The sequence below is a fragment of the Acanthisitta chloris genome, unplaced genomic scaffold (assembly GCF_000695815.1).
Source record: "Acanthisitta chloris isolate BGI_N310 unplaced genomic scaffold, ASM69581v1 scaffold39352, whole genome shotgun sequence".
Classification (NCBI taxonomy): domain Eukaryota; kingdom Metazoa; phylum Chordata; class Aves; order Passeriformes; family Acanthisittidae; genus Acanthisitta; species Acanthisitta chloris.
This window is the reverse complement of record NW_008660602.1, coordinates 16,949-32,766: the sequence shown is the minus strand read 5'-3', so window position 1 is coordinate 32,766 and position 15,818 is coordinate 16,949. Positions and strand designations below refer to the sequence as shown.

At 44.8% G+C, this 15,818-nt stretch overlaps 1 protein-coding gene across 2 annotated transcripts in view; it reads right to left on the bottom strand.

Moving 5' to 3' along the window:
* Positions 1-13,797, bottom strand: part of LOC103797645 (janus kinase and microtubule-interacting protein 2) — a 17,391-nt gene extending 3,594 nt beyond the window's left edge. The window contains exons 1-16 of one of the 2 annotated variants that reach the window (XM_009069868.1): positions 13,669-13,797; positions 12,577-13,074; positions 11,870-12,079; positions 10,938-11,036; positions 10,120-10,266; positions 8,300-8,440; positions 7,399-7,455; positions 5,485-5,604; positions 4,882-5,010; positions 3,825-3,908; positions 3,478-3,540; positions 3,211-3,309; positions 2,651-2,749; positions 2,310-2,363; positions 1,543-1,608; positions 657-725 (exon numbers count right to left, since the gene is read on the bottom strand). In XM_009069868.1, coding sequence (XP_009068116.1) covers positions 657-725; positions 1,543-1,608; positions 2,310-2,363; positions 2,651-2,749; positions 3,211-3,309; positions 3,478-3,540; positions 3,825-3,908; positions 4,882-5,010; positions 5,485-5,604; positions 7,399-7,455; positions 8,300-8,440; positions 10,120-10,266; positions 10,938-11,036; positions 11,870-12,079; positions 12,577-13,074; positions 13,669-13,797 — 2,064 coding nt within the window. The remainder of the gene's footprint in view (positions 1-656; positions 726-1,542; positions 1,609-2,309; positions 2,364-2,650; positions 2,750-3,210; positions 3,310-3,477; positions 3,541-3,824; positions 3,909-4,881; positions 5,011-5,484; positions 5,605-7,398; positions 7,456-8,299; positions 8,441-10,119; positions 10,267-10,937; positions 11,037-11,869; positions 12,080-12,576; positions 13,075-13,668) is intronic. The other variant, XM_009069869.1, reaches the window with a different exon arrangement.
* Positions 13,798-15,818: the final 2,021 nt, after the last annotated feature.

Below are 15,818 nucleotides of genomic sequence, written 5' to 3'. Positions count from 1 at the left end.
TTTTCTGAAGATACCTCCTCTGGCATCAGGGCTAGACTCCTTTTATGCTCTCTCTTACTTTGGAAGAGGTGTGAAAGTGTACTAAACAGGAACTAAACACACATATTCATACCCACATTATTTGGGGGAAGCTGCTACGCTTTAACTTCTCAGCCTACCTGAAGCTGAATAGACTCAAGTACAGGCACAGGACAGGCACAGAACATAAGCCACTACTGCTGGCTAACTCTTGTGGTTATGTTTGCTTATCTCGTAGGTTACTGCCACGAACCAGAATAATAGGGTAAGGTACTAACTTTGTTTAAAATGTGACGAAAGCAAACAGTGTTATAATTCATTAGTTTCTCACATCCTAGTCCTGAACAAAACACAATACAACAGCTGATGTTTAGACTGAGAGACTTATGAGAAAGAGTCCAGGCATTTACACCTCTGAAAATCACTGAGCAACCTGTGAGTCCTCTGTGCTTAGAGAGAAAGTTCTCAAACTTTCACTGTTTCTGTTATTGTGCTGTTCACATGAACCATCCTAGAACAATTCTATGGATTCATCAACAGTAAGAGAAAGGCTGCACACTTCATTTGCCAATAGGCTTTTCTAGTTATCTTTTGGCACACAGTGTCCCTAAAATGTGTACTAAGGAAAGTTTTCTTACCATATCACTTTCCAGTTCCATCATCTTCTGATGTAGAGCAGCTTCAGCTCCCTCAATCTGCTGGATCCACTGGAGGGAAGACAATGAGAGCTGTAACCTGCTGTGTTTTCTAGGCACATGAGCAGTCTCAAGTGGGATATCTACAGCATCTTGTTAGTCTGCTTTTAGTAACCTATTGCTAGTTCTGGGCTCATCTTGAGGCTGTTCTCCTGTGGCACAATCAGCTGTCTGCAGGTGGCACTTGGCAGGGAAACAGCAAGAGGATCACCACTGCCAGGTCACATAAAGATGGAAGACCTTGGATGGACAGGGAACCCATTTCATCCCATGGATAGGGCCCACAACGGGGCTGTAGCATCTCAAAAATACTGAACTGGCTAGATGGCAATTCTGTTTGCAGAGGAGGAATTGCCGAGCAGAATCTTTGCAAGCAGTCATGTGGACAAAACCACCCTGCATTGGAGCCTCAGAAAGCAGATTTAACCAACCCCCACTTCCTTTAAAACTGCAGATCAAGGAACTTAGACCCACACTTTCAGTGACATTTCTGCACACAGATCCCTTCTGAAGCTTCGGAAATCTCAGGACTGGAAATCCCAAACCATACGTAATTATGGCTCAAATGTCTGATGGTTTCTCCTTTGGTTTTCTATCACAAGTTTTGTTTGATATTCTTTTTGCAATTGTTTCTACTTCACAGCTTGGGCCAGCTGAGTTTGATATTTTTGCTGCTTTAGCAGTGCTTGGGACTGTGCTGCCACAATTTACTTTATTTGTGGAGTCACTTATAACACTAGAAATTTTGACAATGTTCACAACAACAGGGCAGAAAATGTGTTAGCTGAGGGTCTACATAACACGTGAGAAAAGCAAGCACACGACTTACCTTCTCTGCCAAGGACAGCACTGTGGAAGCCTGAATTATGGCCACTTGTTCTTCATTTCTTAAGTTCTGTGAAGAGAAAGAGAGGAAAGAAAAAACTGGCAGCAGTTTCCTGCACAAATAAAGACAATCCAGCCTACAGACCAGGTCCGCAGTTCTCAGAGGATCCCTGCAGTACTGGTATCCTATTCCACCAGAACATTCAGAGGCTGTTAGCATATTAAAAGGATCGCTGCCTTTGCACAATGTGGACTGTGTCTTCATCCCATTGCATCTAAGCAAAATGTGAGCTAAAATTAGACCAGTTTGTCTGTCTTCACTCTACTCTTACAAACTGAATTTCCATAAGGCTGCTGTAAAAATAATGCTGATTTACACCAGCACATGAATAGACAATCATGACCCTTTGTTTTTACTTCTTACACACTTTCTTAACAGGTATCTAATGTTGGCCAGAGGTACAAGATGATCTCTTTCATGTCTCTTTCAATGTCCACTTAGGCACAGTGAATTTGCTAAGCCTTGCCTATTTATGAACCTGTTTGGAGGAATCCTAGCCCTGATGAAAAGTGGTTAGCTCAGACTGCCAAACTAATTCACGTGCTTTTCTGAGCGAGTGGAGCAAGAATGGTCATTCTTCCCAGTCTGCCAAACCAGAGGTTAAAGATGCACAACTTAGCAAGTATTTAACAGTCCTCCTTATAGACATCACTTGCTGTTCTGTAAAAAATACAGTTTGTAAAGGGAAAATATCTCCCATCTCCACTTACCCCATTATCTCCCAGGATATCTAACTGCTTTATGAGGTCTGGGATGCTGACATCCTGCAAAATAAGAGCAAGGTAAAGGCATGGCACACACCTTTTATCATGGCTGCAATGTTCAGCCCTCCTGTGAACCACGTGGAAATCAGCCATTCTGATTTATCCTATGGAAACATCACACACTGATTTCCATTGATTCTGAGCTAATTTTATCATTATGGTGAAAATTTTGAGTGTAACTGAACCATGTCAGTCATCACACCCTTGCGTTAGACTGAGTGTAACGGGTTATGTGGGTAGCACCCATCACTCTTGCAGGGAGAAGCACTGCCTCAAAACTGACCTACCTTAACCCCTTCCTTCATGCAGTAGATCTGCAGGGCACTCACACCGTCTGCAAAGGGGTGAATCTGGAGGTTGAATGGTGGGGACCGTCTCTCCCTCTCCTGCAAACGAATTGGAAAGATGCCAGGGAACCTGTCAGGACGAGGGAGATGCACACAGAAAATGCTGAGTCTGTAACTAGGGGCAGTCTGGGCAGAGGGAGTCTGAGCTCTGGTCCAGTCCTCTGGCTGTCTGCAGAGGCTTCTGGAGCTCCTGCATCAGTGTCCAGTGCCATCCACAGGTGTGGTAACCGAGAGCCACACTGACATCAGTCAGCTAAGCTTACCTATGCACACTGGGCACCTGGCTCAGGGTGAGGTGAACCAGCTGGGTATGGAGCTTGCTGTTCCGAGGATATTAGAGCTGACACACTTCAGCTCACAATTACAAATGCTGTGCCTGATTTCTAACTCTGTTACATGGCTACAACGGTTCTGTAAAGCCTTGATTAAAGTTGGTGTGCGGTGCCAAGTGCACTGGTTTAATTTTCTGCCAGCTCTGCTGTAAGGAGCTCATCCCTCACCTCCAGCTCAAGGTTGCGGAACTCCAGCAGCTCGTTCTGGTCTCGGGCATCCTGCAGCTCCTGCTGCAGACGGTTGTTTTCTGCTTCTAGTTTCTCTATCTAACAGAAACACGTAAAATCAGGATCTATGTAACTGCTACAAGAAGCATTAAATATTTGGTGAGTGGTAGTTGAGGCAGCATAGGCTGTGCAAAATCCAAACTCCAGGGAGGATTCACGGGATCCAGATAACCCTCCAGAGTGGACATGCAAAACCTGGGAACATACCTTGTCTAAAAGCTCTTGGTTCCTCTTAATGAAAAGCTGTTTGTCTTCCACCCAGTGAGAGTCCTATTGGATAAAGCAGCACTATTACACAACAATGAAATTCCTTGAGGCTGGGCACATTGATTGAACACTGGAGCCACAATATTCAGGCTTTAAAATCCTACAGGAACAAACTGTCACTTACAAAATAACAACATATTTGTCTGCCAAGCTGTAGCAAGGCTTTCCTGTTTACCATCAGGTAACACTACATTTCATGGAAGGTTATCCTGAAATTGTGCTAGGTATTTTATAAGCAAAGCAGGTAAGATCCATAGTAGGAAAAAAACTACACAAGAAGTACTTACCTGCCCTTTCTGTGCCAAAGTTTTCTCCAGGTCTTCTATTTTGGCTTTATACCTCTGAACTTCAGCTTGGAGCTGCTCCTGAGCCTGTTGAAGTCAGGCACAGCATTAAACAGTAACAAAACCAGCAATGTGACTGTATTAAAAGGAAACCAAGCACACCCAGAGCCTGGGTCCATGCTGCCAGTTCCACTGAGTGAGCAACTGTTGACAGATTCTGGCTCAGTGATGTTTTGTGCCACCCTCAGACTGGGGCACAGATGACACAGGGGAGCAGAGCAGTAAATCAGCCCCAGCCACCCATTATTTCCATAGATTGTGTCAGAGTAGCAGGACACAAGCTCAGGTATTTGGGGTGCTTTGCTCAAAGACCCTAATAAGGAGCAGTCCCTGAATTTACAAAGCACTTAGTAGATGAGAATGGCCAAAGGAGGTGGGAAGAGGCAATTATAACTGCCTGGAGGTGGGGGGGTCTTCAAGAGCTGACTCACAAAGCAATAAACAACCTGCTGTGATCTCACAGCTGACTGCTTTGAGCAGCAGTTTGGGTTGCAGACTACCTAGGTCCCTTCCAGCCCAAATGATTCTACAATTTTATTAGAGGGACAACATTTTTAGCCTTGGAAGGTAAACCTGCATCACATTAATATTTGAATGTAATTCGCGTTTCTCTGTTAGAAACATTCAGGTATTCCCAAAGCTGGTGCAATATGTGCCTTTGTGAAAACCCACAGGTTTTCATTTACCTGTGAAACCCAACCCCATCGTGCCTAGGCAAAAGATGAGGAAACCCTTGTGATTCTGTGCCAGGCTGCAGAGCTGCTCTGGCATGCCTGCCTGACTGCAGAGCTCTCAGGTTCAGACGAAGGACAGCCTCTTGTAAACTGACTGTGTCCATTCTTAATTGTCACTCTCCTTAGAAATGTACCTGGCAAACGAGTGAAGAGACATCTCTCTGTGTTAGGGATGTTGTATGTAACTCCATTCCTTCTCCTGTCCCTATGAGGGTTTGTATGTCCTGACAGCAGTGAAATGCTCTTACCCTCAAACAAAGACTGACCTTGGCTTCTCGCTCAGCATCTATGACCCCTCCTGTCTGCTCCTGCAGCAATGCATATGCTCTCTGCAGGGCCTGGTACTCCTTTGTCAGCTGTCGAAACCGCAGCTCCGACTCTTCCGCTGCTAAACCCTGAAGGATAAGAAGGGACATGTCTAAGCACCAGACAGCAGGGCAGTGCCAAGACAAAGAATGCAAGTGTCATTTGTTAAGTACAGTAGTTGGTTTACAATTCTTGATTCAAAGAACTTTTTGAATCACAGTGAGCTTGCTGTGATAAGAAATAATAAGAATGGAGAATTTATACAGCCTTTATATGTCTTTATGCTAAAAGAAATGTGTTAGGTTTGTTTCCTGGAGCAGGAGAGGAAAAAAATCACCTCGGACTGTAATGCAGTCATAGCTGTAAACTCAATGGACTAGATTTTGGAAGACTCTCAGTATTTCAGTATATGAGTAACCAAAATTAAGGCCTAACTTAATGAACTACTTACCACTCAGTATGCACTATAAAACCCTAAGTGTTCTTGAGAGCCTGACCACTTGCTTTGGAAGCTATAGTATCTTGAAAACCTGTACTTGGCTATGGAAAGAGTCAGATCTTACCTCATCCAGATCATCATCTGGGGTTGCTGGTGTCCTGTCTGTTCTATATGAGGCCACAGAGGATGTTTCAGAGTCCATGGAATCATCATCATACCCAAAAACTGTATCCACCACATGTCTCTAAAGAAGGAAAAACGTGATTTCTGAACCTTCTTGCAAACTTGCAGCATGAGTTTCGGAGAGGGTTTGGGGGTGGGAGATGCTAGTTACTTATAAGACAAGATATGAAAAGGAATAATGGGCTGCCCCTGCAATTCCCATCTCCAGACAAACTCAGAGGGAACCACACTGAGGATTAGGTCTTGTGCTGGTGGAGAATAAGTTTGCTGATTAATTTTTCAGAGCTGAGGATCTGTCTCAGTCTAATTGGAAAACATAATGAGAGCAACAACACGCTAAAGGAAAAGTCTCTGCCCTTGCAGGGAGGCAGGAGAATTGTTTGCTAACCCCAAAGCTCTTCAGAACACAGCTACCAACATGCAGACTGCTGCGCAAAGGTAACACCGCAGAGCTGGAAATGTGTGCTGGACAGGGAACCCTCCTGCCCCTCTCATGGACTCTGCAGGTACTTTGGATAGCTCAGTGCTCCTCTTGCCGATATTGCTGTGGGACTAAGTGAGTGAAGGCTGTGCTAATACAAAACTAGTGTGGAAGAAGTTGTATCTCACACACCTTTCCAGGGCTACAGTAGCTGGCACACAGCGTAAGAGACTGCTCACACTCCGTTTGGCTGTATGTCTGACACCTCACTATGGCCAGTCCCAGTAGCTGAATTAAATCACATGAAAACTCTGAGATGAGTCCCGTGAAGGGACAGATGCTTGGCCCTGCAGGCTTGGTTTCAGGATACAGACTTGAGCATTTAAGTCCTCAGCTTATGAATAATTCTGCAGACAAATTGATGGACAAGCAGTTAAGATGCACTTCTGCTTTACAACACTTTTCACTTTTGCTGACATGCTAAAACCTTCTGAAGTTGGAATCTGAATCACAGCATACACGTACCAAAGATGCCAATTACCTTCTGCATATATTATTTTTGTTCACTATGTTGCCAAGTAGACAATACCCATATTCTCCAATGTTATAATCTCTGGTTTAGAAATAAAGGTTACTGATGAAAATACTTCTCAGCCCTTGTGTCCCAGCTGTGCCTGCTGTTTATCGCTTCACAACCCATACAGAAACAAAGTGATGACATATCTAGGATTTACTGGTTTGAAGTTCCCAGTGTGTAGGACAGTGCTGCATTACTCTCACAGACATGGCTGATGCACTAAGGGATGCCTTAGAGGACAAAGGGCGACCGAGCAACCAGTATTTCCATTTGTTGGAGGTGGGACATGGGTGCCACATGCAGCTGATAAGGGAGCTGTTTGAACCAATACTCAGCTCTAAAACTGTTGTCAATTATACCAGTTTTGGACTCGAGCCTATTCGGGGTGACACAAGTGCTGTCAAAGGCCCGTGGCACCGAGCAGGACATAATGACATTCAATTTCTCAGGCAGTAACTTCCACTTGAAGAACAAAGATGCACAAGGATTTTGCTTTAGCCCATATGTGCTGTGAAAAATAGACAGCAGAAAATAGATGAGAAGGTCTCTGGAGATGTATAAATACCTCTCAGCATAACAGACCTTAAGATCAATATTTATAGTAACCAGCTGGAAGCATGTTTATTACTATTTCAGGGGGGAAACCCCATTTTGCTGAAAATAAAAAGTTGCACACCCTTAGCTGAATTTCAAAGTGGATTTAAAAAGCTCTCCCAAAGTAACTAATGTATTTACAAACCTGATCACTAAAGTAGATTGTTATAATCCACAAAGCTCTCTTTAAGCAAATCACTAACGTGTGCTTTCCTGCAGAGCTTACTGGCATTTTGTAAACTGAAAACAATTTTTCCTCTTACCTTAATTGGCTTTGAACTCCTTTTATGCTTTCTGCGACGAATGAGTTTCTCCCTGTCCTAGAAAATAAGATTAAGAAGTTATTCTATTCTCTTCTTTGCAGCTGTAGAAGGCCAAACCTACAGAGGAAATAAATCATAGAACCTCCAGTGACTGTCTTCATACGTTCAAACAGAAACGTGATCCAGGAGGGAGGGAGGACTCATATCCAGATCTGTACACGTGTCAGCTGAAAATCACCTGCAGAAAGCCCTTGTGTGGCTGCCTTGAGCAGCTGTCAAACAGCAGGTGCTGATGGATTGCCCTCCAAGATCGCTGGAAGGCACGAGGGGGTGTCTGCCTTCCTGCCCAGGACAGGCTGCCTCTGTCTCCAAGTCATTAAATGATGGGAGAGCTGATCTCACCACTCCCGGCAATGATGGCTCAGAAAAGACAACAGCCTCTTTTGGAGCCTTTCTCCTTCCCCTCAATATCATAATCCAAAGTCAGCATTCAATGACAGGAGAACTGGCAACTCAGTGCCTAGCAGCACATGCTTTTCCAGCACATGGTATGGGCTGTGGGCCTGCCTCTTGCTAAGGACACTTTTAAAGCATAACTTAGTTATAATGGTAAAGCACCTTGTGCCCTGCCCCGGGAACATGTAGATACCTTCCCAAGCTCCACAGTGCTTAGTCTGCATTCCTTTCTGGAGTCTGTTCCACACACTGTGTTATGCTTTGAGTTGTAGGGGCTGATGCGCCGCTAAAAATTCAGTTAAACTGCACACCTACATCTAAACATCTGCAGATGTTAAAAGTAGGTAATGTATTAACCCTTAGACCTCTAGGTATAAGCAGAAATACTGTCAGTGGTGAACCATACACAGCAATCATTCCTAGTTTCCCGGTGCTCTGGACATACCCTTGTTAATTCATCAATTATGTTCTGCTGTTCTAAGACCTGAAGCTTTAAGAATTCAGTTTCTTGTTCCTCGTTAGCCTGGTCCAGGTCATTGAGAGATCGTAATTTCTTTAGAGGAGGATGTGATGTTATTTTTTCTCTCTATGGTAAGAAGAAACAGGTTAAATAAGACAGCAACTAAAAGACCACCTTTCAGTTAAAAATTAGACATTATCTTTCATATAAGCTGTACAGCCCTCTAAGCATGCTTCGGCTACACCCCCTTTATTAATACCTGTCAGCACTTCTTAACAATAAAGCAGCACAGCAAGGCTGGGTTCTTTAACCAGAACAACAAAGCTTTATCTATTTAGCTACTGTGTGGCAATACAGCCTCTACAGCAGCCTGTAAAGGTCATATACCATAGCTCTTCCTTTGCCATGAATCAAGATGCCCCAACATGTGGCAAACAGAGTTGAACCTGTCCAGCAAATAGTATCTATTCCCATGACTCCATGCCCTTGCTGATATTCAACTGATACGACCATACACAGTGAGGAAATGGACATGCTTTACTCATGTGAAAGACATGCATCCAGTAGGACAAGGAGGAGAGGCAAAAACTGTGGTACCAGATCTATTTTCACTAGAAGTCCCCATCCTGCCTGCTCCTGAGCATATGCAGGAAAAGAGATGGCTACAGCCTGTGAGAATTACTCTAGCCACCCACAGCTTGCTAACATTCATAATTTGGGCATCCATAACACAAAGAGCTATCAGAGCCAAGTCAGAGCACACCCTGTGTGCGTGGACACGCACCAGCAGTGCTGTCTACACGTGCAGATACCCACGTCCCTTCTCTCTGCTGCGGGAGAGCCCAAGAGACTGTGATCTGCACTGCCACAGCTGTGTAAGAATAATTCTGACCTATGACACCTGCAATAAGTTTATCTGTCTTCTGGGCAGGGGTGAATTGCAGAGTCTTAAAGTGGATTAACCTTGTAACACTGAAGCCTTTTTTCTCTAAGGCAGGAAAGTGAATCTGATCATCTCAGCGTAATGACAAGCAAAGTTGCCCCCACTGCAGGGCACTCAGCCTGCTCAGGACCAGGCCAGTGGCTACTGCAAGCCAGGGACAGAGCACACAAACACACTTAGCAGCTGAAGTCATCTCATCCTGCCAGCTTACATCTGGCAACCCAGAACTTGTACCTCCTTTTTTATTAATGCCAAAGCAACATCTGTGCATGTGCAGGGGTATAGAGTCTGGGTGCTGACTGATACTCAGGGTGATCCCATCTGAAGGATACACAGACATAACTGCTTTGACTCTGCTTCGTATAGCCAGGCTATGTGAAATGTATAGTCCTAGCCAAATTTAAACACCACCATTCTCCCTTCCTCACATCCATCTACCATGCTCTGCTTTATGGAAAGATTGCACATGCTCAGGGCCATACCAGAACTTTACCACTAACAAGAACATGTGCACACCAGATGAACATCATGCTGGTTAGACTACTGGGCTCCAAATGCAAAATAGCACAGCAGGACATGCCTCAATGATACAACTATTCTTTGTCTTAAAACACTCAACATCCTATCTTTGGGGATAGAATTAAAGACTGTGATTATGCATTCACCTAAATATATTGTCCATGTATGCACAATACACAATGTTACAGTAACTCTATAATAATACATGGCTGTATCTTAGCAATAGTATTACACACTATATACAACACATTCCCTATGCATACACACGCACACACTGTGCAGGTGTGGTCACCAAAACAGACATGGATCATCCAGTAATCCTCATTTGCTCTTCAGTACCAACCATTTCTATATTTTCTTTCGTGACTGCTTTGAGTTTGTCTTCCATGCGCTGCAAAGACTGCATAAGTTCATCATTTCTCTTCATGAGGCACTTGTTCTTCTCCAGAAGAGGTTTACACTGTTTCTCAGCTTCTCGGACACGCTTCAACTGGATTGATAATAGCAGTTAATAATTGTCATGAGAGAGACATGAACATATTTGTAACTTGCAATCTTGATAAGACGTTATTTTGCAATTACGACATTAAGAACGTTGAGGAGACCCAAGTCAGCCAAACTGATATGAAAGGAGTGCATTAGGACTCCTAGCTCAGGAAAAAAAAGCATCAAGAGCTGAACTTCTCACCCTCACCCCTAATCACAGAAGCAGGATAATGAAGAGGTTAGGGGCTGGGTGCTGATTTAACACACAGGTACCACCACAGATGAGTAAATCAGATAAAGGGATCAACTCACTGCTGGCCATTCTCCCTAAATGCAGTACTTAACTATTCTCAGCCTGGTCAAATACTGGACTGCAGACATTATAGACATGATTTCATTTACCAGGTAAGTCTCACCACACACTGTTGTGTGCTCAAAAGGTCAAGGAGGGAACAGAAGCATTCATGTAGAAACCTCCAGGCCTCGCTGCCCCAGCTTCCATTGTGATTTTGAACTCGTATAACTTCAATTAAATTACTCTCTACTTTCAGGATAAAAAAATCCTCCTCAACCTCCTGACTGATGGGCCTGATGGATGGATAAGGCACATTCATCACTTTTTGCTTTTCCCTGTGGCTCTCAGCCTCTTCTGTCTGCAGTGCAAAGCTCACACACCAGTTCGTTTCGCTCATCCACGAGCAGCGTGTTCCTGTCCTCCAGCTTGCGGATGGTGGCGTTCAGCTCTGCTATCCTCTTCTGGTTTCTGCGCAGGTCCTGTGCGGGGCAACAAGGCACAGTCACTGAGAACCCTCACAAAACACACACCAGCCAGGCAAGCTCTCATCAACAATTATCTTTAGGGACTGCTACAGTATTGAGCATGTGGGCAAATATCTATATATTTTTAGAAGAAAGTATCTGGTTTGGGGGATACATTAATTGAAAATTTTAAGCTGTTTGAAAAAAAAAAGAGAAAACAACCAAATATGATAATTTTTTATGATGGAAAAGAAAAAACTGAAAGATTCAAATTTTTCAGCAAATAGATTGCTTCTATTTGCTGAGCCACTACATCAGGTGAAACAGTAAGGACAACCCTTTCAGTATCAATTGCATTTACTTTCTTCATCTCTATGTGTGTAAATATGCTTTTATATATACAGTAGTGATGTTAACATCTTCAGTTTAGTCATTCAATGGGTGAGTTGCATGGTTTGTGCATGACACCCTGGGCTGTCCATAGGAAGAGTAAGACAGACCAAGGAGAGTATCCCCTACGAGTCTCCTCGGATTCTCCACCCCTGGCCTTCTCCCTGCCCATCCTCCCATTCTGTCTGGTTTTGAGGATGCATGTTATCCAGGTAGTTATGTTCATGGAATGATTCTTTCAAAGGAGCACTAATCATTTAAGATGTTTTGTATTTGTAAGCAGAGCAACTGAGGAAACAGCCGTACAAAGACTTGTTCAACTGGCATTCTCTCTAAAGAGGCATAACTCCTGTGTAGTAAATAAGAGTGGGAATGTTTTCCCAGGGCTCGAGAAGATACTTCAGCAAGAAAAACACATCCATGTTTCTGTTCTGCAGGGAGCAGTAAAACCTGCATACAGGGCTGCTGCAGTGCTCCGAACCATCTCCAGCCCTTCCGGGGATCTCTCTCTTGGGACTGCTCATGTTACACTCTGCCTCCTTCACCAGGAAGAGCTGTTCATCCAGAGCTTCCTTCTGCAGCTGCAGCTTCTGTACATAGCCTGTCTGTGTCTCCAGTTCTTTCTCCAAGGAGAATATAATCCTGTCTTTAGCCTTGATCTCGTCCATCTGAATGAGAGAAACACCAGAACAATATTACTGTGCGAAGGCAACAGCATTTCAACCTTCTCCAATCTCCTAGTATGTGATTTACTGAGGAGCAGTGTCCACCCCTCAAATCTGCTCTCTCATACTGCACCAGGTGTAAAACAACACGGTCTGAGGACTCAGCCATACCCGAACTTTGGCAATGGAGCAGATGCACCAGCCCGTCGCAGGGCGAGCCCAGGAACTGAGCACGGTGCGACGTGTTAATGGGTAATTAGGCCAAAAGCTCAGGATTTCACATTACATTTTGGTCAGATATTTATACTAGTGAAAAACCAACAATGCTTTAGCCAACTCATTATGATCTCTTCACTCCTGAGAAACAACAGTGATAAGTTTGTAACACGTTTGCAAAGTGAGGTGCATTGCAGAGTTCTGTTAGGCAGAAAAAGCTAAGGGACACAAAAGGCAAACTCAGTGCAGTGTAAGAGAACACATGAACCATTTTGATTACTGACCAGGCGTCGAATGTCCCTTTCACTCTCCCATTTGATCTTAGAAATAGCTTCCTGGTGGGACTGGTGCTCACTCCGAAGATCCCCTGCCTTGATCTTATCGGCCTGGATCATATTGTTAAGGGCCTCATCTACTTGCTTTTTGGCAGACTTCAGTTCAGTAATTTCCTGCAGAAGCTTAAGGCGCTCAGAGTCGAACTGTTTTCTGGCCTCTTCGCGCGCCTCGATGGTCAGCGCTGTCCGTACTTTGTCGCTGCTGCCGTCCCGCAGCGCGCACAGCGCCGACTTGAGCCGCTGGATTTCGCTGTCTCGGACTTTCACCATCCGCGTCACCTCCTGCTCGTGCTGCTTGATGAGATTCTCCCTCACAGCCTGCAGCTCCTTCATTTTCTCCTCATGCAGTTTGGCTTTGAGCTCCGTGATCTGCACCGTCTGCTTGCGCTGCTCCACTTCGCGGATTCGCTTCGTTTCTTGGGTCTTCTCTCTTTCGAGTTTAGAAACCTACGGTGAATAAAATGCAAGTCACCTGCCACCAACACGAGGTCATCGAGACGAGCCCACCCAGGTCTATCCCTGTCAGATTGAGGAAGACCCTGCTCCAGACCCCAGAAAATCCTCCACCACCTTACAGCGCGGGCCAGCTCCTGAGCCGTTCACACCGACTACACGGGCCTTACTCACGCAAAACTGCTCCAGGTGTCCTGCCTCACGTAGTCACACTGCACATACTCTCAGTATTTCCTTAGGAAATAAGACTCTGTGCATTTGTCTAAAAACTTTTTCATCCAGCAGTCAATGTCACTCAAATTCACCAGAAAACTGGAGGGCTCAGATATAGCAAGGTTCCTACAGCTTTCATGAACATATCACTCCACTTGAGGGCCAGAGGCTTCTTAAACTTGCAGCTCAGTAAAAAGGAGTCTTATCCATGGAAGCCACAGGACATGCATCATAAATGCTACAAGTAGGGAAGAATCAGATCACTGTTCTAGGAAAGAGTTGTGTGGCATCTGTCGGTTTCTATGATACCACTTTTTCCATGTGTTTCTCTTCTTCAGGGCAGACGCTGTTACTGAAAAACAAACCCTCACTCACCTTAGATTTCTCCTGATGCAGCTCAATTTGAATGTCTGTTAGCTTGGTCCTGAGTTCCTCATTGGCAGCCTGTAGGGCAACCACCAGTGCCTCAGGCTTTTCGCCCTTGCTACGTCCTTTTTTTGACATGGTTTCGTATCGGCGAGAGTCCGTGTGTTTATTTCAAATACGGACTGCCATCCTTTTCTGCTCCTTTCCGTGCCAGGTCAGCAACTACAGCATGCCATTCCTTAAGGTCCTGGACTCAGCTGCTCTGGAAGCCCTGCGAAAAATAAGGCATACTAGTATTTGCCTGTGGACACTGCAGCAGGACAGCTCACATGGTAACGGATCATGAGAGGGCTCCTGTCTCCAGACACCGCAATCTTTGAATATCTGCAAGGGAGGTCCCAGCACAATCAGGCTTCTGTACGCCAGCCTGGCATACTCCTGGGGATTCCATGTATTCCTTTTTCTGTTCTCAGAAAGGGGCACCATGCACTGAAGATAGGAGTTCATTTACTGTAGGGATTAGTGCTGTTGAGAATACAGGACTAGAAAGGACAGGTCGTTTAATCCAACCTTTGCAGCCTGAGGTAACCACAAAGCAGACGCTTTAGCCTCAAGGATCTATCAACAATATCATTCTCTTCCCCTTCCCAAGCATTGATCCCCTGCAAGATCCTATGCCAAACTCAAAGACTCATCTGCCTCATCAGCATTCTAGGTCTCTGTAGAAGCAAAGAACTAATGACATGCAGAAGTCTGTATCAGACTAGAAATTGTCCCCCTCACCATTTCCAAGAGAATGCAACAGAAAGAATGTCACTGTTAACGGAGCAGATTCACTTCTTGCCATATGGATTCTGCTGTCTTGAAAACACTGTCTCATACCACCCAGGGCTTCCTGAAATCTTGGCATGGCTTTGTATACAGCTGCAGACGAGAGTAGGATCTGATGTATATTTCCCACAGTTCCTCATATTCAATACTGGTAATAAAGGATCTAATCAAGCTAGTTACATGGACACTTGTTCACCAGGAGGGCTGAAACAGTACAACATCAGAGCTGAGCCTACTGTAGATGCAGATTACAGAGAAAAAAGTTTTGGAAAGCCGTTAATGAAAATGGCTTGTTCTTGTCATGTATCGTGTGACACAGCACATACAGATCTGATTTACTGCTGGATTGGAAAAAATTAGGCCAGATGGGACAGAAACAGTGAAGAAAGCAGAAATCTCTGGCTGTCAATGCAAAAGCCCTTTCAGACAAGATCCAATAACTAATACATGAAGACTTGTTGGGTTTGAGCAAAGGATGACATTTCCACCAGATTAACCATGCAAAGGATGGCTTTTGAGAAATAAAAGAGTACATAAGCAAAGCAATGAGGACAACAGATTCAAACCCTGAGTCAAAAAAACCACAGGAGACTCTCTCCTGTATAGGGGAAATGCTTCTTTGCTGTGTCATTTCAGACATCCACCCACCCTGAACACAGGGAGCACTTTCAGAGACTTGTGTGGCCCAGAGGCCCTTCCAGCAGAGCACGGGAGAGGCTCTGAGCACACGTGGCAGCTCTTGCTGGCACAGGCTGCGCTCACGACAGCCACTGCAGCGGGCACAGTCCCACTGGCACGGGTGAGCTGCTGGCAGCTCACACCCCGACAGAGCCGCAGGTCGTGCTAGACCACGTTTTCATTCCAGAATGACACATCTTGGGTGTTTAGGCCAGAAAGAGTCAGATAGATAAACACAGATGTGCCCACCCTACAGATGGCACGCCGGGGTGCTGCTCGGGCAGCCCATGGACAGCACAGACTGATGGCAGCAGAAGGCCCAGTCAAATCGCAGCAGAGCAGGCACAGGAGTTAGAGAACAAACACAGCAAAGGGAAAATCCATCATGAGGTGCAAAAAACATATTCTCAGTCTTCTACTAAAGGGTATTTTACTCCTTAACAGCTAATTAAGCAGGCTTTTGTATTTTTCCCTTTGCAGATGTAAACCACAGGTTTAGCATTTAGTATACAAAGCCATTCTAGAGGCAGCAGTGATAGACTGACATCATAGAGGGACCCCAGAGCTACTGATCTTGAAGTGAGGCAAACAGACAAAGCAGAACATTTTATACTCCTGTGAAAGGAAAAGTGGGATATAAAGCATGAAAT